The sequence below is a fragment of the Ranitomeya variabilis genome, chromosome 7 (genome assembly GCF_051348905.1).
Source record: "Ranitomeya variabilis isolate aRanVar5 chromosome 7, aRanVar5.hap1, whole genome shotgun sequence".
Classification (NCBI taxonomy): Eukaryota; Metazoa; Chordata; class Amphibia; order Anura; family Dendrobatidae; genus Ranitomeya; species Ranitomeya variabilis.
This window is the reverse complement of record NC_135238.1, coordinates 144,971,296-144,996,098: the sequence shown is the minus strand read 5'-3', so window position 1 is coordinate 144,996,098 and position 24,803 is coordinate 144,971,296. Positions and strand designations below refer to the sequence as shown.

At 41.9% G+C, this 24,803-nt stretch overlaps 1 protein-coding gene across 1 annotated transcript in view; it reads left to right on the top strand.

Annotated features, from left to right (window-relative positions):
* Window positions 1–11,041: 11,041 nt before the first annotated feature.
* Window positions 11,042–24,803, top strand: part of ICOS (inducible T cell costimulator) — a 45,398-nt gene continuing 31,636 nt past the window's right edge. Inside the window, exons 1-2 of the mRNA XM_077274714.1 lie at window positions 11,042–11,176; window positions 19,809–20,162. Coding sequence (XP_077130829.1) covers window positions 11,101–11,176; window positions 19,809–20,162 — 430 coding nt within the window. The 5' untranslated portion in view covers window positions 11,042–11,100. The remainder of the gene's footprint in view (window positions 11,177–19,808; window positions 20,163–24,803) is intronic.

The following is a 24,803-nucleotide window of genomic DNA, read 5'->3' as shown; positions in this document are numbered from 1 at the left end:
GAATGTGACAACTTCAGCCAGTGATTGGTAGCAGCAGTCACATATTCATTTTGGCCAGAACTGAATGTACAGACACCAGCGACATTTTCCTTTCATGCGAATATGTGTTAAAAAGCCACTTTACCTTATCCAGTGATATTAGGCACTGGGCTAGTGCAACAAATTGCACATTTATCCCAGGTTAAAGAAAGCCTAAATCATCCTTGAATTCACATTAAGGAGGATCTCTCCTCTACACTGTATCTCATGGTATATGAGTATCTCAGTGTTTGCATGCAACATACTATATACAAATATCTGAACATCTGGTAGATATTCAGGCGGTAGAGGGCATTTAGATATAAAACAATGACATATTTTCATTATCCATTAATTTATTTTATATTATTTAAGATATGTTAAATACATTTTCTTTTGATGACAGGAAGAATAAGGTAAAATTCTAGTTAGGTTATTGTTTGGTCTAATCCAATTTTCTTTTTATCTGGTAATGATTTAGTTATTAAAAGTTTAAGGCTATGTTCACACATTGTGTTTTTGCAGTGTTTTTTTTTCTGCAGGCAAAACCTGCTCTCTTGACAGTAAAGAAGCTGCTTACAAAAAGCAGGTTTTGCATATTTTTGCTGCTTTTTTGTTGTGTTTTTGCTGTGGTTTTTTTGGCATGGATTGTATGTGTCATTTGTAAACACTGCATGTTTAATAAAGTTAGTTTAATTCACCAAAAGAGCAGCAAAAATGCGGAAAAAACAGCAAAAAGATGGTTGTACATTTTGCAGCAGTTTTGTACTTCCTATTTGCTCTCTATGATGAAAAAAATGCGACAAAAGCACTGAAAGAATTGTCATGCTGCAGATTTTAAAAAAAATGCAACAGTTTTCTTTATTTATTCAGAAAAAAACAATTGTTTGCATAAACTTTCTGTATTCTCCTAGCTTTTGCTGGTACTGTAAAAAGCAGCTTTCAATTTGCAAAAAAATGCTGCAAAAGCGCAGCGTGTTAGCCTAATATTGTTTCTGAAACTAACTTGTGCCATTACAGGAGCATAAGATGCATGTTTCTTCTCTCTGGGAGGCTTTTATGAAGGCTGTTGATTACTCAAATATAGTTTTGGGGTAAAATGTCCATTATGAGTGTGGCTTGACTTTTTAGTACAGTAACTGTTCCACAACAATGCCCATGGGTTCAGTAAGTGAACCTCGAATTCTGTAACTCAAATTACTGAATGGGTAGTTTTAAGTTGATAAAATATATGAAAAACACTGTTGGAAACTAGAATGTAATAAAAGGAAATTATTCACATTTTTCGACAAGAGAAACAAAGGAAATTCCATACTAGACTATAGCTAATATTATTGTTGGTAATCAAAAAAAGAGCATGCAGGCCTCACCGCTGACCCAGCAGCATTTGCTACCACATGCTTAAATTTGAATGAAAATATAGATTCAAATTAAACATATTGACATATGCTTCATTTGAATCTATCTTTTCATTTGAATTTAGGGATGTTCTAGCAAATGCTGTTTGTGTCAGCGGTGGGACCTGCATGACAGCATGTAGACATATAAAAATCCTGCAAAATAAAGGTGCTTCACAAAAATTAGAATATCATCAAAAAGTTAATTTATTTCAGTTCTTCAATACAAAAAGTAAAACTCATATGTTATATAGAAGCAAACAGAGTGATCTATTTCAAGTGTTTATTTCTGTTTCTGTTGATGATTATGGCTTACAGCCAATGAAAACCCAAAAGTCTTTATCCCAGTAATTAATAAAAAACACATGTAAAGGCTTCTTAACTTCTATAAAAAAACAGTAGCGCTGGCACCCTCTAAAACCTGCAGCCGATAGTGTTACGGTACCACCCGTCCGTAACTAAATCAATATATCATAAAAAAAGGGAAGGCTATCTGCGCTGGATTTAGAGTTTAAAATTCCTTATGGGGAAGCCCAAATTCCTGACTGATAAAATTAACAGTCACAAACAATACCAACATTAATGCAACAACTGCGGAAAGATATAAAAAGTATATCGTAAGCCAAGGAGGGAAGGACGTATAATAAATAAAATATATACCTGGTCAGGCTTTCACTGTAAGGTGCAATCTTCCATGATTAAATACACTTGCACTGCCCAACAGGAGGAGACGAGAACAAATGAATGCCGTAAGTAGGTTTCAGCCATAGCAGGTCCGGCTGCTGTTAAAATACAGGATCTTCCATGACCCTGTGAAGTTATGTTCCCAAAGGAGGAAGAGATCCAGTAAATGCCACGTCTTGCCTCTGGAATAGCGGGCTGCAGGCACTGCCCCGGCCGGTGGCAGATCCTGCGCTCGCTTTGGATTTGATCCCACACGCTTTCCATAGCCTGTCACGTGAGCAATCACGTGACCGTGACGTCACATAAGGTCCTGCAACAGCAGAGTACCCAGCGGCTAAGCCTAGCAACACTAACCTACTCCACAGAACACTCGAGCGCAGGATCTTTCTGCCACCGGCCGGGGCAGTGCCTGCAGCCCGCTATTCCAGAGGCAAGATGCGGCATTTACTGGATCTCTTCCTCCTTTGGGAACATAACTGCACAGGGTCGCGGAAGATCCTGTATTTTAACAGCAGCCGGACCTGCTACGGCTGAAACCTACTTACGGCATTCATTTGTTCTCGTCTCCTCCTGTTGGGCAGTGCAAGTGTATTTAACCACGGAAGATTGCACCTTACAGTGAAAGCCTGACCAGGTATATATTTTATTTATTATATGTCCTTCCCTCCTTGGCTTACGATATACTTTTTATATCTTTCCGCAGTTGTTGCATTAACGTTGGTATTGTTTGTGACTGTTAATTTTATCAGTCAGGAATTTGGGTTTCCCCATAAGGAATTTTAAACTCTAAATCCAGCGCAGATAGCCTTCCCTTTTTTTAAAGGCTTCTTAAGCATTTAAAAAAGTCCCTAAGTCTGTTTCCGTAGGTTCCGCAATCATGGGAAAGACAGCTGGCTTGACAGATGTCCACAAGGCAGTCATTGACACACTCCACAAGTAGGGTAAGCCACTAAAGGCCATTAGTAAAGAAATTGGCTGTTCACAGAGTGCTGTATCCAAGCATATTAATGGAAAGTTGAGTGGAAGGAAAAAGTGTGGCAGAAAAAGGTGCACAAGCAACCGGGATAACCACAGCCTTGAAAGGATTGTTAAGAGAAGGTCATTCAAAAATGTCTGTGAGATTCACAAGGAGTGGACTGTTGCTGGAGTCATTGCTTCAAGAGTCACCACACACAGACGTATCCAGAACATCGGCTATAAGTGTCGCATTCCTTGTGTACAGTCACTCATGACCAATAGGCAACAAAAGAAGTTTCTTACCTTGGCCAAGGAGAAAAAGAACTGGACTGCTGCTCATTGGTCCAAGTGTTGCTTTCAGATAAAAGTAAATTTTGCATTTCATTTGGAAATCAAGGTCCCAGACTCTGGAGGAAGAGTGGAAAGGCACACAATCCAAGCTGCTTGAGGTCTAGTGTCAAGTTTCCACAATCAGTGATGGTTTTGGAGAGCCATGTCATCTGCTGGTGTAGATCCACTGTGTTTTATCAAGACCAAAGCCAGTGCAGCCATCTACCAGGAAATGTTAGAGCACTTCATGCTTCACACGGCCGACAAGCATTTTGGAGATGGAAATTACATTCTCCAGCAGGACTTGGCATCTGTCCACACTGCCAAAAGTACCAATACCTGGTTTAAAAACTACACCATCACTGTTTGATTGGCCAGTAAACTCGCCTGACCTTAACCCCATAGATGAAGGCTGCAATCAAAGCAACCTGGGCTTCCATAACACCTCAGCAGTGCCACAGGCATATAGCCTCCATGCCACGCTGCATTGATGCAGTAATTGATGCAAAAGGAGCCCCGACCAAGTATTGAGTGCATTTACTGAACATACATTTTAGTAGGCCAACATTTTGGATTTTAAAATCATTTTTCAAGCTGGTGTTTTTGAGTATTCTAATTTACTGAGATAATGACTTTTGGGTTCTCATTGGCTGTAAGCCATAATCATCGACATTAACAGAAATAAACACTTGTAATAGATCACTCTGTTTGTAATAACTCTATATAATATATGAGTTTTACTTTTTATATTTCTGTCTAAATGGGTGCAATATTTCCCCCAAGGAAACTGGCTAAGATCCCTATTGAAGATATAAATATCCAAAAAAAGAGGTATGTGTAGTTCACCATCCCAGCTTCCAGTCTCTCTTGCCAGAACCCAATTCACGCCTTTTTCTAGCAATATTTGAGGGCCTGGTTGCATCCCAAAAAAGATGAAAAATACACGAGATATTAATTGATATTTTTTGCCTAAATATGCGAGCTCAAAATAAGTGTAAAGGTCCTCATTGCCTTGTGATTCCCTATAATAAAATTAAAATCAACTCAACAAATGTACATCAAATCCAATCCAAGTAAAGGTAAAACACCGTATGCATAACCTCAAAAGGTGCTCAAGTAGGTCCCCACACTATACATGTATAATAAAGAAAACTTGGCACTCAACGTCTAGAATATTTTTGGATTTTTTTAATGCAGCCAGAAAATAATATAGACGTTTCGGCCTCACTGGTTTTCACCAGTAAGCACTGACCAGCGGTGGATACCGCATCACTGCTGACTGCACGCTGGCACCTCCACCCATCCAGATACTATCTTATACAGGTTCCATGCCCAGCACCTAGTGCATGAACAGACAAATTTAAAGTGACTATGGTGTCACTAATATTATCGCACTGAACGCGATAAACCATTATACTGCAGTCCGTTACTGATGAAGGCCAGTAAGGCCGAAACGTCTATATTATTTTCTGGCTGCATTAAAGAAATCCAAAAAAATTCTAGAAGTTGAGTGCCAAGTTTTCTTTATTATCAAATCCAATCCAAGAATGAACACCCACTCAATCTGCCAATTTAGGGAAATTCTGAAAGTGTGCATAGTAAACAATGACAAGAATTGCACATTTACTAAATACAGCTCTTATAGATAAATAAATATGAACATATCATATAGTATAAATTTAGCTTAAGTCAGGAAAACATGGTTAATATACCTTTCCTTCAATCCTATTTATTGCATATATAGCAAGCAAAATGGGGGTACAGTGGCGAACAAAAATCTGGCTTTTTTTTTTTAAATTGTGATTATTTCTGTATGGTTGTTGTGATGCTATTTTCCTTTTGAGGATTTGAAAGAGCATGAAGTTGTCATCATGAGTGACCTTAATTTTAACCAAAATGCTATAGAATATGCAGTTGTGGCCAAAAGTATTGACACCTCTGCAATTCTGTCAGATAATACTCAGTTTCTTCCTGAAAATGATTGCAAATACACATTCTTTGGTATTATTATCTTCATTTAATTTGTCTTAAATGAAAAAACACAAAAGAGAATGAAGGAAAAAGCAAAACATTGATCATTTCACACAAAACTCCAAAAATGGGCCAGACAAAAGTATTGGCACCCTCAGCCTAATACTTGGTTGCACAACCTTTAGCCAAAATAACTGCGACCAACCGCTTCCAGTAACCATCAATGAGTTTCTTACAATGCTCTGCTGGAATTTTAGACCGTTCTTCTTTGGCAAACTGCTCCAGGTCCCTGATATTTGAAGGGTGCCTTCTCCAAACTGCCATTTTTAGATCTCTCCACAGGTGTTCTATGGGATTCAGGTCTGGGCTCATTGCTGGCCACCTTAGAAGTCTCCAGTGCTTTCTCTCAAACCATTTTCTAGTGCTTTTTGAAGTGTATTTGGGGTCATTGTCCTGCTGGAAGACCCATGACCTCTGAGGGAGACCCAGCTTTCTCACACTGGGCCCTACATTATGCTGCAAAATTTGTTGGTAGTCTTCAGACTTCATAATGCCATGCACACAGTCAAGCAGTCCAGTGCCAGAGGCAGCAAAGCAACCCCAAAACATCAGGGAACCTCTACCATGTTTGACTGTAGGGACAGTGTTCTTTTCTTTGAATGCCTCTTTTTTCTCCTGTAAACTCTATGTTGATACCTTTGCAGAAAAAGCTCTACTTTTGTCTCATCTGACCAGAGAACATTCTTCCAAAATGTTTTAGGCTTTTTCAGGTAAGTTTTGGCAAACTCCAGCCTAGCTTTTTTATGTCTCGGGGTAAGAAGTGGGGTCTTCCTGGGTCTCCTACCATACAGTCCCTTTTCATTCAGATGCCGACGGATAGTACGGGTTGACACTGTTGTACCCTCGGACTGCAGGGCAGCTTGAACTTGTTTGGATGTTAGTCGAGGTTCTTTATCCAACATCCGCACAATCTTGCGTTGAAATCTCTTGTCAATGTTTCTTTTCCGTCCACATCTAGGGAGGTTAGCCACAGTGCCATGGGCTTTAAACTTCTTGATGACACTGCGCACGGTAGACACAGGAACATTCAGGTCTTTGGAGATGGACTTGTAGCCTTGAGATTGCTCATGCTTCCTCAAAATTTGGTTTCTCAAGTCCTCAGACAGTTCTTTGGTCTTCTTTGTTTTCTCCATGCTCAATGTGGTACACACAAGGACACAGGACAGAGGTTGAGTCAACTTTAATCCATGTCAACTGGCTGCACGTGTGATTTAGTTATTGCCAACACCTGTTAGGTGCCACAGGTAAGTTACAGGTGCTGTTAATTACACAAATTAGAGAAGCATCACATGATTTTTCGAACAGTGCCAATACTTTTGTCCACCCCCTTTTTTATGTTTGGTGTGGAATTATATCCAATTTGGATTTAGGACAATTCTTTTTGTGTTTTTTCATTTAAGACAAATTAAATGAAGATAATAATACCAAAGAATTTGTGTTTGCAATCATTTTCAGGAAGAAACAGAATTGCAGGGGTGTCAATACTTTTGGCCACAACTGTAGGTATGGTCATTTAATTAAAGGCAACTAACTTCCATTCATATACTATTTATTGATCTCCACATAGAGAGTAATTCATTGTTTACAATGCCATAACTTAGTATTTTGCAGCATAACCTCTTTAATTACTGCACCACACTGACAGAGCATTGAAGCCACTTGGGTATTCAAGACATCTAAAGAGTTCTTGCTCCATTCCATTTACATATCTGCAAACAATGTATCTTCATTGATATAGGTATGGGCCCCAATTCAAAGGTAGGGTTTAAATTAGGTGATTGGCTTGGCCATCACAACAGGCGAACATTTTTCTTTGCTAACCAATTTCGTCCTAAAGTGGATGCTTGCTTAGGATTAGAAAATTTTAATCATTACGTGATCATCTGCTGTAGATAACTAGACTTAAGTTTGTGTAGTATTTAATTGAGTATTGCCAAAATCCATGATAGAGCAAAACTTACTAATCTCTTGTGGTCCAATAACTAGGACATACAACATTCACAAAAAACAGGATCTGCATCTCAAAAACGGAGCTTTGCAGATCCTCTTCTGAATTGAGTCAAGGTTGATCATGTGCAACTTGGTCCATTCAAATGAGCCTTTGCAGAGCCCAGTGCTTTAAATTGCTGAGATTGGACATCCTGCAATCACCAAGTTATCTTCCTAGTAGATACTGAATAGCTTTCATTAACTGGTGTTATTTTAAAAATAAAATGGTGGTTCCGGCCTACTAACGGTTTCTGCCTCTGTCTGGTGTTGTCCTCAACTGAATACAGCTGAGCTTCTACCTTCTGGCTTTTATTAACTGCTGTTTTTGTAAAGATTGGTGGTTCCGGCCTACTAACGGTTTCTGCCCTTCCCTGGTGTTGTCCTCAACTGAATACAGCTGAGCTTCAACCTTCTGCCTCTCATTAACTGGTGTTTTTTTAAAAATAAAATGGTGGTTCCGGCCTACTAACGGTTTCTGCCTCTGCCTGGTGTTGTCCTCAACTGAATACAGCTGAGCTTCTACCTTCTGGCTTTTATTAACTGCTGTTTTTGTAAAGATTGGTGGTTCCGGCCTACTAACGGTTTCTGCCCCTCCCTGGTGTTGTCATCAACTGAATACAGCTGAGCTTCCACCTTCTGCCTCTCATTAACTGGTGTTTTTTTAAAAATAAAATGGTGGTTCCGGCCTACTAACGGATTCTGCCTCTGCCTGGTGTTGTCCTCAACTGAATACAGCTGAGCTTCAACCTTCTGCCTCTCATTAACTGGTGTTTTTTTAAAAATAAAATGGTGGTTCCGGCCTACTAACGGTTTCTGCCTCTGCCTGGTGTTGTCCTCAACTGAATACAGCTGAGCTTCAACCTTCTGCCTCTCATTAACTGGTGTTTTTTTTAAAATAAAATGGTGGTTCCGGCCTACTAACGGTTTCTGCCTCTGCCTGGTGTTGTTCTCAACTGAATACAGCTGAGCTTCTACCTTCTGGCTTTTATTAACTGCTGTTTTTGTAAAGATTGGTGGTTCCGGCCTACTAACGGTTTCTGCCCCTCCCTGGTGTTGTCATCAACTGAATACAGCTGAGCTTCCACCTTCTGCCTCTCATTAACTGGTGTTTTTTTAAAAATAAAATGGTGGTTCCGGCCTACTAACGGTTTCTGCCTCTGCCTGGTGTTGTCCTCAACTGAATACAGCTGAGCTTCAACCTTCTGCCTCTCATTAACTGGTGTTTTTTTAAAAATAAAATGGTGGTTCCGGCCTACTAACGGTTTCTGCCTCTGCCTGGTGTTGTCCTCAACTGAATACAGCTGAGCTTCAACCTTCTGCCTCTCATTAACTGGTGTTTTTTTAAAAATAAAATGGTGGTTCCGGCCTACTAACGGTTTCTGCCTCTGCCTGGTGTTGTCCTCAACTGAATACAGCTGAGCTTCCACCTTCTGCCTCTCATTAACTGGTGTTTTTTTAAAAATAAAATGGTGGTTCCGGCCTACTAACGGTTTCTGCCCCTCCCTGGTGTTGCCCTCAACTGAATACAGCTGAGCTTCCACCTTCTGCCTCTCATTAACTGGTGTTTTTTTAAAAATAAAATGGTGGTTCCGGCCTACTAACGGTTTCTGCCTCTGCCTGGTGTTGTCCTCAACTGAATACAGCTGAGCTTCCACCTTCTGCCTCTCATTAACTGGTGTTTTTTTAAAAATAAAATGGTGGTTCCGGCCTACTAACGGTTTCTGCCCCTCCCTGGTGTTGCCCTCAACTGAATACAGCTGAGCTTCCACCTTCTGCCTCTCATTAACTGGTGTTTTTTTAAAAATAAAATGGTGGTTCCGGCCTACTAACGGTTTCTGCCTCTGCCTGGTGTTGTCCTCAACTGAATACAGCTGAGCTTCAACCTTCTGCCTCTCATTAACTGGTGTTTTTTTAAAAATAAAATGGTGGTTCCGGCCTACTAACGGTTTCTGCCTCTGCCTGGTGTTGTCCTCAACTGAATACAGCTGAGCTTCAACATTCTGCCTCTCATTAACTGGTGTTTTTTTAAAAATAAAATGGTGGTTCCGGCCTACTAACGGTTTCTGCCTCTGCCTGGTGTTGTCCTCAACTGAATACAGCTGAGCTTCTACCTTCTGCCTCTCATTAACTGGTGTTATTTTAAAAACAAAATGGTGTTTAGGGCCTACTTACGGTGTCTGCCCCTGCCTGGTGTTTCCCTCAACTGAATACAGCTGAGCTTCAACCTTCTGCCTCTCATTAACTGGTGTTATTTTAAAAACAAAATGGTGTTTAGGGCCTACTTACGGTGTCTGCCCCTGCCTGGTGTTGCCCTCAACTGAATACAGCTGAGCTTCAACCTTCTGCCTCTCATTAACTAGTGTTTTTTTAAAAACAAAATGGTGGTTCCAGCCTACTAACAGTTTCTGCCGCTCCCTGGTGTTGCCCTCAACTGTATAAAGCTGAGCTTCAGTATTTAGGCTTTTGGCCTATAGTAGCAGATATTAAACTGCATTTGGCCTACTAGTGTGGTTAGGCCCTTAAAACAGTGTCTGCTGCTCCTGGGTTTGCTACTCCACTGAACAAAGCAATGCCGCCTGTTTAGTCCTGTTACCAATTTTGAACTGCATTTAGCCTACTTTATTCTTTGGCCCTATATCTGTGTTTCCTCCTCATCCTGCCCATTGCCCAGCCACTGCTAGATGAGTCTGCCGGTACATTGACCTAGACCACTACATTCCCCTTGCACTCTACACAGCCAGAATCTGACCCTGCTGAAAGTAAGGTTCCCCTTCCCGCATGTTATACCACCTTACACAGGGACAAAGAGGAAGGTGCAGATGAAAGTGCAGGTTCCTTCATCAGGTGGGGGGGGCATACTCGTTGGCGACGTCACTGGCACAGGGCCCCTCAGAGTACGCAAAAGTGTCGCTGCTGGTGGGAGGCGCCCCCGCCATGCAAACACACCGCCGTACTTTGAGGGGCCATGTGCCAGTGGCAATGCGAACGAGTGGGCCCCCCTGCTTGCTCAGGATCACAGCACTTGCAACGCTGAAATACTTACCTCTCCCTGCTCCACCGCCGTGACGTAGTCCACGTTTCCTGGGCCCACTAAAGGCTTGAACCAGCCCTACCCCCCACAACTTTAGCCAAATGACCCCCAATTTCCTATGCCCAACTATTATTATAAAGTTAATTAAGATTGACAAGCTTGAGAAACAAGAATGGATGTTTTTGGCATTAAAATGGGCACTCTAGGTGTTTTCCTGCCCTCCACTCACTGACGACTATGCTTCCCCATTGACTTGCATTGGGTTTCGTGTTTCGGTCGATCCCGACTTTTAGCGATAATCGGCCGACTGCACTCGACTCGACTCTGGACAAAGTCGGGTTTCACAAAACCCGACTCGATCTTAAAAAAATGAAAGTCGCTCAACCCTAGAAAAGACAATTGCATTCTGTAGTCAATGGACTGATTTAGAATAAATCAACGTAGGGAAAATTTGCGATGGAACGGTAAGTTTTCCACTGAAGTCACCTTGTTTTTGTGAAACCACATCAATTGGCAAGTGCAAGGCATACTTATATGCTAACTAAACCTTTCCGCTAAAAACATGTTTTACACAGATTAAGTCTCTTACATCATTTCAGGGCAGAGCTAATCTGGGGCTTTCTCTTTTATCAGTTGTAACAATCCAAGATTTAAACAGATAACATGTTACGTAAAACAATCTTTATGATGAACACTTATCTTGTTGGCTTCGTTCTGCTGATTTCATTACAGGTTTCTGGTAAGTCTTTATTATTTTTCTATTTTATTTTGAAATCAGATAATATAATATAAAGATGGATTCTGGTTCAATGTGAAGTTAGTCGACTAATTGATATTAATTAGTAGTAATCTTAAAATGTACACTTCGGAAAAGGACTATTTGTGACAAGTTTAGTAGATCGTAAGCTTTATGAAGCACATCCGGTGCAAATATGTTTGTTGTGTGTGTATATGTGTACATATAGGTATGGTTTTTTTTAATTAATTAATTGACTAACCAGATACAAAATACATTTTTGCCTTTTTGTCTCAAATAAACTGTAATGTAGTATAAAATAAATTAAAAACATGTAAATTCAGTGAAATATTACAGATAATCCAAAACTATTTAAACACTTGTTAGAACAATATAAACAAAACCATTTGCAGTCTGCCATATTAGTTACTTTGTATGTTTAGTTTAGATTTGTATTGCTTTTATTTGTACTGTATGATATGCATATATTTAACATTGATTCTAGAAGGGATTTAATTTAATTAATGGGAGCTTCCATCCGTGATTTAAAAACAACAAAAAATCTGTTAAAAATGAATAAAAAAAATTATTTTAAATTGTAAGCTTGCGAGCAGGGCCCGTACTCCTAATGTGAATGTTTAAAATGTCTTATATTGTATTGAATTTAATGTCTGTACATGTCCCCACTCAATTGTAAAGTGCTGCAGAATATTTTGGTGCTATATAAAATAAAATTATCATTACTATTACTATTATTATTCAGTTTCTGACCCCCACTGCTTCATCTCTAACACTGGAATTGCCATGTGAGCCCTGTATCAAGAATGTGACAACTTCAGCCAGTGATTGGTAGCAGCAGTCACATATTCATTTTGGCCAGAACTGAATGTACAGACACCAGCGACATTTTCCTTTCATGCGAATATGTGTTAAAAAGCCACTTTACCTTATCCAGTGATATTAGGCACTGGGCTAGTGCAACAAATTGCACATTTATCCCAGGTTAAAGAAAGCCTAAATCATCCTTGAATTCACATTAAGGAGGATCTCTCCTCTACACTGTATCTCATGGTATATGAGTATCTCAGTGTTTGCATGCAACATACTATATACAAATATCTGAACATCTGGTAGATATTCAGGCGGTAGAGGGCATTTAGATATAAAACAATGACATATTTTCATTATCCATTAATTTATTTTATATTATTTAAGATATGTTAAATACATTTTCTTTTGATGACAGGAAGAATAAGGTAAAATTCTAGTTAGGTTATTGTTTGGTCTAATCCAATTTTCTTTTTATCTGGTAATGATTTAGTTATTAAAAGTTTAAGGCTATGTTCACACATTGTGTTTTTGCAGTGTTTTTTTTTCTGCAGGCAAAACCTGCTCTCTTGACAGTAAAGAAGCTGCTTACAAAAAGCAGGTTTTGCATATTTTTGCTGCTTTTTTGTTGTGTTTTTGCTGTGGTTTTATTGGCATGGATTGTATGTGTCATTTGTAAACACTGCATGTTTAATAAAGTTAGTTTAATTCACCAAAAGAGCAGCAAAAATGCAGAAAAAACAGCAAAAAGATGGTTGTACATTTTGCAGCAGTTTTGTACTTCCTATTTGCTCTCTATGATGAAAAAAATGCGACAAAAGCACTGAAAGAATTGTCATGCTGCAGATTTTTAAAAAAATGCAACAGTTTTCTTTATTTATTCAGAAAAAAACAATTGTTTGCATAAACTTTCTGTATTCTCCTAGCTTTTGCTGGTACTGTAAAAAGCAGCTTTCAATTTGCAAAAAAATGCTGCAAAAGCGCAGCGTGTTAGCCTAATATTGTTTCTGAAACTAACTTGTGCCATTACAGGAGCATAAGATGCATGTTTCTTCTCTCTGGGAGGCTTTTATGAAGGCTGTTGATTACTCAAATATAGTTTTGGGGTAAAATGTCCATTATGAGTGTGGCTTGACTTTTTAGTACAGTAACTGTTCCACAACAATGCCCATGGGTTCAGTAAGTGAACCTCGAATTCTGTAACTCAAATTACTGAATGGGTAGTTTTAAGTTGATAAAATATATGAAAAACACTGTTGGAAACTAGAATGTAATAAAAGGAAATTATTCACATTTTTCGACAAGAGAAACAAAGGAAATTCCATACTAGACTATAGCTAATATTATTGTTGGTAATCAAAAAAAGAGCATGCAGGCCTCACCGCTGACCCAGCAGCATTTGCTACCACATGCTTAAATTTGAATGAAAATATAGATTCAAATTAAACATATTGACATATGCTTCATTTGAATCTATCTTTTCATTTGAATTTAGGGATGTTCTAGCAAATGCTGTTTGTGTCAGCGGTGGGACCTGCATGACAGCATGTAGACATATAAAAATCCTGCAAAATAAAGGTGCTTCACAAAAATTAGAATATCATCAAAAAGTTAATTTATTTCAGTTCTTCAATACAAAAAGTAAAACTCATATGTTATATAGAAGCAAACAGAGTGATCTATTTCAAGTGTTTATTTCTGTTTCTGTTGATGATTATGGCTTACAGCCAATGAAAACCCAAAAGTCTTTATCCCAGTAATTAATAAAAAACACATGTAAAGGCTTCTTAACTTCTATAAAAAAACAGTAGCGCTGGCACCCTCTAAAACCTGCAGCCGATAGTGTTACGGTACCACCCGTCCATAACTAAATCAATATATCATAAAAAAAGGGAAGGCTATCTGCGCTGGATTTAGAGTTTAAAATTCCTTATGGGGAAGCCCAAATTCCTGACTGATAAAATTAACAGTCACAAACAATACCAACATTAATGCAACAACTGCGGAAAGATATAAAAAGTATATCGTAAGCCAAGGAGGGAAGGACGTATAATAAATAAAATATATACCTGGTCAGGCTTTCACTGTAAGGTGCAATCTTCCATGATTAAATACACTTGCACTGCCCAACAGGAGGAGACGAGAACAAATGAATGCCGTAAGTAGGTTTCAGCCATAGCAGGTCCGGCTGCTGTTAAAATACAGGATCTTCCATGACCCTGTGAAGTTATGTTCCCAAAGGAGGAAGAGATCCAGTAAATGCCACGTCTTGCCTCTGGAATAGCGGGCTGCAGGCACTGCCCCGGCCGGTGGCAGATCCTGCGCTCGCTTTGGATTTGATCCCACACGCTTTCCATAGCCTGTCACGTGAGCAATCACGTGACCGTGACGTCACATAAGGTCCTGCAACAGCAGAGTACCCAGCGGCTAAGCCTAGCAACACTAACCTACTCCACAGAACACTCGAGCGCAGGATCTTTCTGCCACCGGCCGGGGCAGTGCCTGCAGCCCGCTATTCCAGAGGCAAGATGCGGCATTTACTGGATCTCTTCCTCCTTTGGGAACATAACTGCACAGGGTCGCGGAAGATCCTGTATTTTAACAGCAGCCGGACCTGCTACGGCTGAAACCTACTTACGGCATTCATTTGTTCTCGTCTCCTCCTGTTGGGCAGTGCAAGTGTATTTAACCACGGAAGATTGCACCTTACAGTGAAAGCCTGACCAGGTATATATTTTATTTATTATATGTCCTTCCCTCCTTGGCTTACGATATACTTTTTATATCTTTCCGCAGTTGTTGCATTAACGTTGGTATTGTTTGTGACTGTTAATTTTATCAGTCAGGAATTTGGGTTTCCCCATAAGGAATTTTAAACTCTAAATCCAGCGCAGATAGCCTTCCCTTTTTTTAAAGGCTTCTTAAGCATTTAAAAAAGTCCCTAAGTCTGTTTCCGTAGGTTCCGCAATCATGGGAAAGACAGCTGGCTTGACAGATGTCCACAAGGCAGTCATTGACACACTCCACAAGTAGGGTAAGCCACTAAAGGCCATTAGTAAAGAAATTGGCTGTTCACAGAGTGCTGTATCCAAGCATATTAATGGAAAGTTGAGTGGAAGGAAAAAGTGTGGCAGAAAAAGGTGCACAAGCAACCGGGATAACCACAGCCTTGAAAGGATTGTTAAGAGAAGGTCATTCAAAAATGTCTGTGAGATTCACAAGGAGTGGACTGTTGCTGGAGTCATTGCTTCAAGAGTCACCACACACAGACGTATCCAGAACATCGGCTATAAGTGTCGCATTCCTTGTGTACAGTCACTCATGACCAATAGGCAACAAAAGAAGTTTCTTACCTTGGCCAAGGAGAAAAAGAACTGGACTGCTGCTCATTGGTCCAAGTGTTGCTTTCAGATAAAAGTAAATTTTGCATTTCATTTGGAAATCAAGGTCCCAGACTCTGGAGGAAGAGTGGAAAGGCACACAATCCAAGCTGCTTGAGGTCTAGTGTCAAGTTTCCACAATCAGTGATGGTTTTGGAGAGCCATGTCATCTGCTGGTGTAGATCCACTGTGTTTTATCAAGACCAAAGCCAGTGCAGCCATCTACCAGGAAATGTTAGAGCACTTCATGCTTCACACGGCCGACAAGCATTTTGGAGATGGAAATTACATTCTCCAGCAGGACTTGGCATCTGTCCACACTGCCAAAAGTACCAATACCTGGTTTAAAAACTACACCATCACTGTTTGATTGGCCAGTAAACTCGCCTGACCTTAACCCCATAGATGAAGGCTGCAATCAAAGCAACCTGGGCTTCCATAACACCTCAGCAGTGCCACAGGCATATAGCCTCCATGCCACGCTGCATTGATGCAGTAATTGATGCAAAAGGAGCCCCGACCAAGTATTGAGTGCATTTACTGAACATACATTTTAGTAGGCCAACATTTTGGATTTTAAAATCATTTTTCAAGCTGGTGTTTTTGAGTATTCTAATTTACTGAGATAATGACTTTTGGGTTCTCATTGGCTGTAAGCCATAATCATCGACATTAACAGAAATAAACACTTGTAATAGATCACTCTGTTTGTAATAACTCTATATAATATATGAGTTTTACTTTTTATATTTCTGTCTAAATGGGTGCAATATTTCCCCCAAGGAAACTGGCTAAGATCCCTATTGAAGATATAAATATCCAAAAAAAGAGGTATGTGTAGTTCACCATCCCAGCTTCCAGTCTCTCTTGCCAGAACCCAATTCACGCCTTTTTCTAGCAATATTTGAGGGCCTGGTTGCATCCCAAAAAAGATGAAAAATACACGAGATATTAATTGATATTTTTTGCCTAAATATGCGAGCTCAAAATAAGTGTAAAGGTCCTCATTGCCTTGTGATTCCCTATAATAAAATTAAAATCAACTCAACAAATGTACATCAAATCCAATCCAAGTAAAGGTAAAACACCGTATGCATAACCTCAAAAGGTGCTCAAGTAGGTCCCCACACTATACATGTATAATAAAGAAAACTTGGCACTCAACGTCTAGAATATTTTTGGATTTTTTTAATGCAGCCAGAAAATAATATAGACGTTTCGGCCTCACTGGTTTTCACCAGTAAGCACTGACCAGCGGTGGATACCGCATCACTGCTGACTGCACGCTGGCACCTCCACCCATCCAGATACTATCTTATACAGGTTCCATGCCCAGCACCTAGTGCATGAACAGACAAATTTAAAGTGACTATGGTGTCACTAATATTATCGCACTGAACGCGATAAACCATTATACTGCAGTCCGTTACTGATGAAGGCCAGTAAGGCCGAAACGTCTATATTATTTTCTGGCTGCATTAAAGAAATCCAAAAAAATTCTAGAAGTTGAGTGCCAAGTTTTCTTTATTATCAAATCCAATCCAAGAATGAACACCCACTCAATCTGCCAATTTAGGGAAATTCTGAAAGTGTGCATAGTAAACAATGACAAGAATTGCACATTTACTAAATACAGCTCTTATAGATAAATAAATATGAACATATCATATAGTATAAATTTAGCTTAAGTCAGGAAAACATGGTTAATATACCTTTCCTTCAATCCTATTTATTGCATATATAGCAAGCAAAATGGGGGTACAGTGGCGAACAAAAATCTGGCTTTTTTTTTTTAAATTGTGATTATTTCTGTATGGTTGTTGTGATGCTATTTTCCTTTTGAGGATTTGAAAGAGCATGAAGTTGTCATCATGAGTGACCTTAATTTTAACCAAAATGCTATAGAATATGCAGTTGTGGCCAAAAGTATTGACACCTCTGCAATTCTGTCAGATAATACTCAGTTTCTTCCTGAAAATGATTGCAAATACACATTCTTTGGTATTAATATCTTCATTTAATTTGTCTTAAATGAAAAAACACAAAAGAGAATGAAGGAAAAAGCAAAACATTGATCATTTCACACAAAACTCCAAAAATGGGCCAGACAAAAGTATTGGCACCCTCAGCCTAATACTTGGTTGCACAACCTTTAGCCAAAATAACTGCGACCAACCGCTTCCAGTAACCATCAATGAGTTTCTTACAATGCTCTGCTGGAATTTTAGACCGTTCTTCTTTGGCAAACTGCTCCAGGTCCCTGATATTTGAAGGGTGCCTTCTCCAAACTGCCATTTTTAGATCTCTCCACAGGTGTTCTATGGGATTCAGGTCTGGGCTCATTGCTGGCCACCTTAGAAGTCTCCAGTGCTTTCTCTCAAACCATTTTCTAGTGCTTTTTGAAGTGTATTTGGGGTCATTGTCCTGCTGGAAGACCCATGACCTCTGAGGGAGACCCAGCTTTCTCACACTGGGCCCTACATTATGCTGCAAAATTTGTTGGTAGTCTTCAGACTTCATAATGCCATGCACACAGTCAAGCAGTCCAGTGCCAGAGGCAGCAAAGCAACCCCAAAACATCAGGGAACCTCTACCATGTTTGACTGTAGGGACAGTGTTCTTTTCTTTGAATGCCTCTTTTTTCTCCTGTAAACTCTATGTTGATACCTTTGCAGAAAAAGCTCTACTTTTGTCTCATCTGACCAGAGAACATTCTTCCAAAATGTTTTAGGCTTTTTCAGGTAAGTTTTGGCAAACTCCAGCCTAGCTTTTTTATGTCTCGGGGTAAGAAGTGGGGTCTTCCTGGGTCTCCTACCATACAGTCCCTTTTCATTCAGATGCCGACGGATAGTACGGGTTGACACTGTTGTACCCTCGGACTGCAGGGCAGCTTGAACTTGTTTGGATGTTAGTCGAGGTTCTTTATCCAACATCCGCACAATCTTGCGTTGAAATCTCTTGTCAATGTTTCTTTTCCGTCCACATCTAGGGAGGTTAGCCACAGTGCCATGGGCTTTAAACTTCTTGATGACACTGCGCACGGTAGACACAGGAACATTCAGGTCTTTGGAGATGGACTTGTAGCCTTGAGATTGCTCATGCTTCCTCAAAATTTGGTTTCTCAAGTCCTCAGACAGTTCTTTGGTCTTCTTTGTTTTCTCCATGCTCAATGTGGTACACACAAGGACACAGGACAGAGGTTGAGTCAACTTTAATCCATGTCAACTGGCTGCACGTGTGATTTAGTTATTGCCAACACCTGTTAGGTGCCACAGGTAAGTTACAGGTGCTGTTAATTACACAAATTAGAGAAGCATCACATGATTTTTCGAACAGTGCCAATACTTTTGTCCACCCCCTTTTTTATGTTTGGTGTGGAATTATATCCAATTTGGATTTAGGACAATTCTTTTTGTGTTTTTTCATTTAAGACAAATTAAATGAAGATAATAATACCAAAGAATTTGTGTTTGCAATCATTTTCAGGAAGAAACAGAATTGCAGGGGTGTCAATACTTTTGGCCACAACTGTAGGTATGGTCATTTAATTAAAGGCAACTAACTTCCATTCATATACTATTTATTGATCTCCACATAGAGAGTAATTCATTGTTTACAATGCCATAACTTAGTATTTTGCAGCATAACCTCTTTAATTACTGCACCACACTGACAGAGCATTGAAGCCACTTGGGTATTCAAGACATCTAAAGAGTTCTTGCTCCATTCCATTTACATATCTGCAAACAATGTATCTTCATTGATATAGGTATGGGCCCCAATTCAAAGGTAGGGTTTAAATTAGGTGATTGGCTTGGCCATCACAACAGGCGAACATTTTTCTTTGCTAACCAATTTCGTCCTAAAGTGGATGCTTGCTTAGGATTAGAAAATTTTAATCATTACGTGATCATCTGCTGTAGATAACTAGACTTAAGTTTGTGTAGTATTTAATTGAGTATTGCCAAAATCCATGATAGAGCAAAACTTACTAATCTCTTGTGGTCCAATAACTAGGACATACAACATTCACAAAAAACAGGATCTGCATCTCAAAAACGGAGCTTTGCAGATCCTCTTCTGAATTGAGTCAAGGTTGATCATGTGCAACTTGGTCCATTCAAATGAGCCTTTGCAGAGCCCAGTGCTTTAAATTGCTGAGATTGGACATCCTGCAATCACCAAGTTATCTTCCTAGTAGATACTGAATAGCTTTCATGTGTGGGAGCACACATTTAAAATAGGGAAAAAAAGATGTAAAAAGCATTTTGTTAAATTCTCTGAAAGTTTTCAGTAATAATATATACCGGTAATTATATAAATATTTAAATATAATATTTTTGACTAAAAGATAATAAACTCATGAACATGATTTTAGATCTACTACTCATAAACCATGCCATAATAATATCTGTTTTTTGTTATAGCACAAACTATTGGGAATAGAGAACCATGGCCACATCTAGTGGTTTCTTTTCGTATGGGAAAAGTGGAACTCTGCCAATTTATTCCTCCAGAGAATTCGACGTTTAACTTGACTCTAGAAAGAGGCGATAAAGGAGGTGTGGCATGTTTGGCATATACTTTGAATAATGAACTAAAACTACAAAGCCGGACAGACAAAGGACAATGTCATGTTCAACAATTCAATGGCACATTTTCTTTCAGTCTTATTGACCTTGATAAGGAGCATGCTGATAAATACAGTTGTCGTATGCACATTTTTTCTCCACCTCCTGTTTCAAATTTAATTGTGAATAGGACTCTTTTGTATGTTCATGGTAAGTTCTCTTTTTTCTAATATGATTGATTTGTAGCGCCCCCACTGCCGCAGGGCCGAGGGGTACCCGGTACCGGGCCTCTGAGTCTCTGCTCTGGGGTTGTCACTAGGGGTTGTCGCTAGGTTGTCGCTAGGCCCGGTCCGTGACCCTGCTGAGGGGCGTACAGTGAATGATAGATGTGGATGGTGGTGGTGGTGCGGTGCAGTAAATGACGAGGACACCAGGTTGCAGTCTCTTTACTGAAGGTCTCTGGGTCCTCAGTCCGGAATACGGTCCACCAGGCTGCACAAGTCCGGCCGGTCCAATGGCACCTCCAGAGTTCTCCTTGCAGGTGGAAATCTGTGCCTTCCTGCTAGCGCTATGTGTTGTGGTCCTCCCCTGCTGTGCTTACGGGATAGTCCCCACAACTGTTGTGTCTGTTTCTCGTGTTCCCTCACAACAACTCGATTAGATGATGTTCTGCTAATCCTCCGTCCCTCCCGGTGTTATGGTTGGGACGCACCCGTATGACGGGTAGGCTAGGCGCTCTTCCGGGACCCTAGAGTCGCCCCTCTCCACAGGTTGCCCCCCAAGTCTGCATAGGTGATTTAGGTGAGACAGCCCGCCTGTGACTGACTGTCCTGCCGTTGGTTTGAAGTATTGCTTGGAGCTAGATATATGAATACTTCCTCGGCGTTCTGGCCGCCGGTTGTGCGCCTCAGTAGGATGTTGCCTCGATCTTACAGCACGACTCCTACTGGTAATCTCCTTCTTGCTTTGATCTTGTTTCTCACTCAGCACAATATATCTCGCTTCTGATCCTTTCTTAGGGCACCGCCGCTATGCTGAGCAGGCACGGTCCCGTGACGTTCTTTCTTGTTGCCAGGCCTCTGTCAGGGTCCCAAACCTGACAGGGACCCTACCGAATCTTCCCCACAACACCCTCTGCCACAAGGTGTTGCCTGGTTCCAACCCAGTCAGCTTTCTCAACTAACTTCCTGCCTGACCCCCAGTTTACCCACACGGTGAGGAGTGGCCTAATAAATAGCACCCTTAGCTCCCCCTGGAGGCCCGACTGTGAAATGTATTGGTGTATGTGATACCTGGTCAGATGAACTCCTTCAGTGCCATCAGACGTACCATAGCCCCCCTTAGCGGCGGAGCCACAGTACTGCAACGACCAGGACTCTGGGGCGCTGCACTCCCCCCCGGTTAAATCCAGTACTCCGGGACTGGGAAGAAAACAACAATACATGTCAGCAAAAAGACATACAATTTTTGTGAGTGCAATAACAATAAGCATACTTGAACAGAGCTTCCCTTTATGGGAGGTGAGGATGCTTAAACGTTACAAACATGGTTAAATACTTTCAAATAACTTTTCTTACCCAACCGGGTATTCTACTTAGTGCAAGTTTCTGAACAATAATTTAACATTGCCTTTAAGGATGTACACTCTAAATCCACTAAAGACCTTCTTATAACACGTTATAAGGCTTAAGCAACTGTGCTACATTCTCCTACTTTATTTCTGCAGGACCGCCTGTCCTAACGGCTCCAGACCTACTGCCTCTCCTTTCTATGCAGGACCGCCCTGTTCAGCCCGGGCCTACTGCCCTTCCACCACTATACACAGTATAGAACATAACATTTTTCCTTCAGTTTAGGATCAACAGGCCATCTCTATATGGCTCCTAGGAGGACTCACCACTAACCCCTACGGGTTCACTTCCTGTCCTCATCCTTTCATCAACATTATCAACCATTTCTCACAATTAACTAGTTAGTTACATCTAACATTTACATATCAGCATTATTACTTTCTTTCAAGACATCATTATCACTTTACTGTTTTAAGACAGTACTACTCATAAGTGCACAGGTAAACATCCCCTTTAAGAGGGGACCAAGTCTTTATGAGGTAGCGCAGCTTCTTCAGCTACCAGTCCGTACACCGTAAGGACTCCGGTACAAGTTCCAATAACCGTATCTTCGCAAAGAGTCCGTCTTTTATATAAAACCAGTAGAGAGCACCTTTAAGAAGGTGCAACTATGTACAAGAAGTTTGTATCATGCATTGTTCATGATTCAGCAGTTCTTTGATAACTTGTGCAAAACGTAGAAAACAAACAAAAACAATAGGGATCCCGGGTCAACAAAGGGATCCCTTTGAGAGTTAACCCTGGACGAGTTTTAGCAGCAACATAGCAGCAAAACAACAGAGAAAACAAGGAACTATTTACAATGGCAAGGTGTTAAGATATTTACTCTTGAGGTGCAGAAGGTGGTTTTTGATCCCCGACCGATGCAGCACCTGTGCTGGTAGTTGGTCTCTCAGATGCCGTCAGATCAACCGGTGTCTGGATTTGAAGGCTAATCCTGCTTGCAAGTTCAGCAGCCGCTACAAGGCGTACGGTGGTGACAGTAACAAGATCTGGCAAATCTGGAGCAGTCATGATCGGGGCAACAGGTGACGCTCCCTCAGGCTCACACCGGCGAACGTTCCGAGCGCACCATCCTTGTGCATTCCGGTGGCGAGTGTAGGTCACCTGATCCCCCCTTTGCAATGGGTCACCATCTCGACTGCAGCAGGGAGTTTTTACGTTATAACTAGTAACAAAGACATCAGTTGGTAGTCCCGGTTCCTGTATGGAGCCCCATCCTCTCTTCGGGTGGTAGGCCAGCACAGTTCCCCGCTTTACCACGTCCTTCCTGCCATGCACAGACTTTCTACGTTGTGTATCATGTTGTTCAGTCTCGTCTCGATCTTTCCAGTGTTGGATTAGACATTGCTTATACTGTTCCCAGGTAAGTACCGCAAGGGTGAGGCTCTCCCCCGGAGCTCCATACGGCTCGTTCCAGGGGGTGTCCCACCGGAGGATCACCCCATCCGGGCCTACATCTATGGTTTCCCCCATCTTGGTCGGTAGTGGAGGTACCAGCTTCCCCATCGCGTCGGGGGTGAGGACTACCCGCTCCACTGAGAGGAAACAGTTATTGTTGCTGGGGTGAGGAGCGGTCACCGGAGCGGGATCGGTCAGGGGAGCCGGATCGGTCGGGAGAGCAGAATCGGCCGGGGGAGTAGGGGTGCCGTCCATACCTGCGCCTGATGTGATTCCACCGATGTCGATCTGTTCCGTTGACGAGGACACTGGAATCGGCTGCAGCCCGGACCGTGGCTCTTCCGGAGTCACCTCTTGATGTGGCTCCGCCCTCCATGGTTCCGTGGCTGGGATAGGTAGGCTCGGCTCCTCCACCGGCAGCTCCAAGGAGTTCAGGTCCTTCACCGGCGGTGGACGCGAGTCCGCCTCTGATGGATGAGGGCAGGTCGGGATCACCTCGCCGTTGCTTGGGCACTTGCTGCTCATCGTCGCTGTCGGGCATCCGGCGGCAACGCATGCACCTGGCCGCCATTTCTCCGAGGTCGGGCTCCTTCTTCACCTCGTTCCCGCCGTTGCAAATCAGGGGGCGGTTCTCCTCTGCTGCTGGGTAGGTCGTCCTCTCGCAGCAGGAGTCGGAGAAGGCGGTCGCTACTTCTGGCGCCGCTTTGGTAGTCTCCTCCCATGGCACGCCCTTCTTCTTCCTCCACGCTCCGTGGAACGCTGCAATGGCGGCGACTTTTGGCGGTAAATGGCAACACACAGTCTTTGCAATAAAGTACAGTCCAAGCACAGTAAATCTAAGTTCCAAGGCACACATGACCCGATTCCTCAGGCTTAAGTAGATCCTGTTCGTGACGCCAAGTTGTAGCGCCCCCACTGCCGCAGGGCCGAGGGGTACCCGGTACCGGGCCTCTGAGTCTCTGCTCTGGGGTTGTCACGGTGGCTAGGCCCGGTCCGTGACCCTGCTGAGGGGCGTACAGTGAATAATAGATGTGGATGGTGGTGGTGCGGTGCAGTAAATGACGAGGACACCAGGTTGCAGTCTCTTTACCTCTTTACTGAAGGTCTCTGGGTCCTCAGTCCGGAATACGGTCCACCAAGCTGCGCAAGTCCGGCCGGTCCAATGGCACCTCCAGAGTTCTCCTTGCAGGTGGAAATCTGTGCCTTCCTGCTAGCGCTATGTGTTGTGGTCCTCCCCTGCTGTGCTTACGGGATAGTCCCCACAACTGTTGTCTGTTTCTCGTGTTCCCTCACAACAACTCGATTAGATGATGTTCTGCTAATCCTCCGTCCCTCCCGGTGTTATGGTTGGGACGCACCCGTATGACGGATAGGCTCAGAACTCTTCCGGGACTCTAGAGTCGCCCCTCTATACAGGTTGCCCCCCAAGTCTGCATAGGTGATTTAGGTGAGACAGCCCGCCTGTGACTGACTGTCCTGCCGTTGGTTTGAAGTATTGCTTGGAGCTAGATATATGAATACTTCCTCGGCATTTCGGCCGCCGATTGTGCGCCTCAGTAGGATGTTGCCTCGATCTTACAGCACGACTCCTACTGGTAATCTCCTTCTTGCTTTGATCTTGTTTCTCACTCAGCACAATATATCTCGCTTCTGATCCTTTCTTAGGGCACCGCCGCTATGCTGAGCAGGCACGGTCCCGTGACGTTCTTTCTTGTTGCCAGGCCTCTGTCAGGGTCCCAAACCTGACAGGGACCCTACCGAATCTTCCCCACAACACCCTCTGCCACAAGGTGTTGCCTGGTTCCAACCCAGTCAGCTT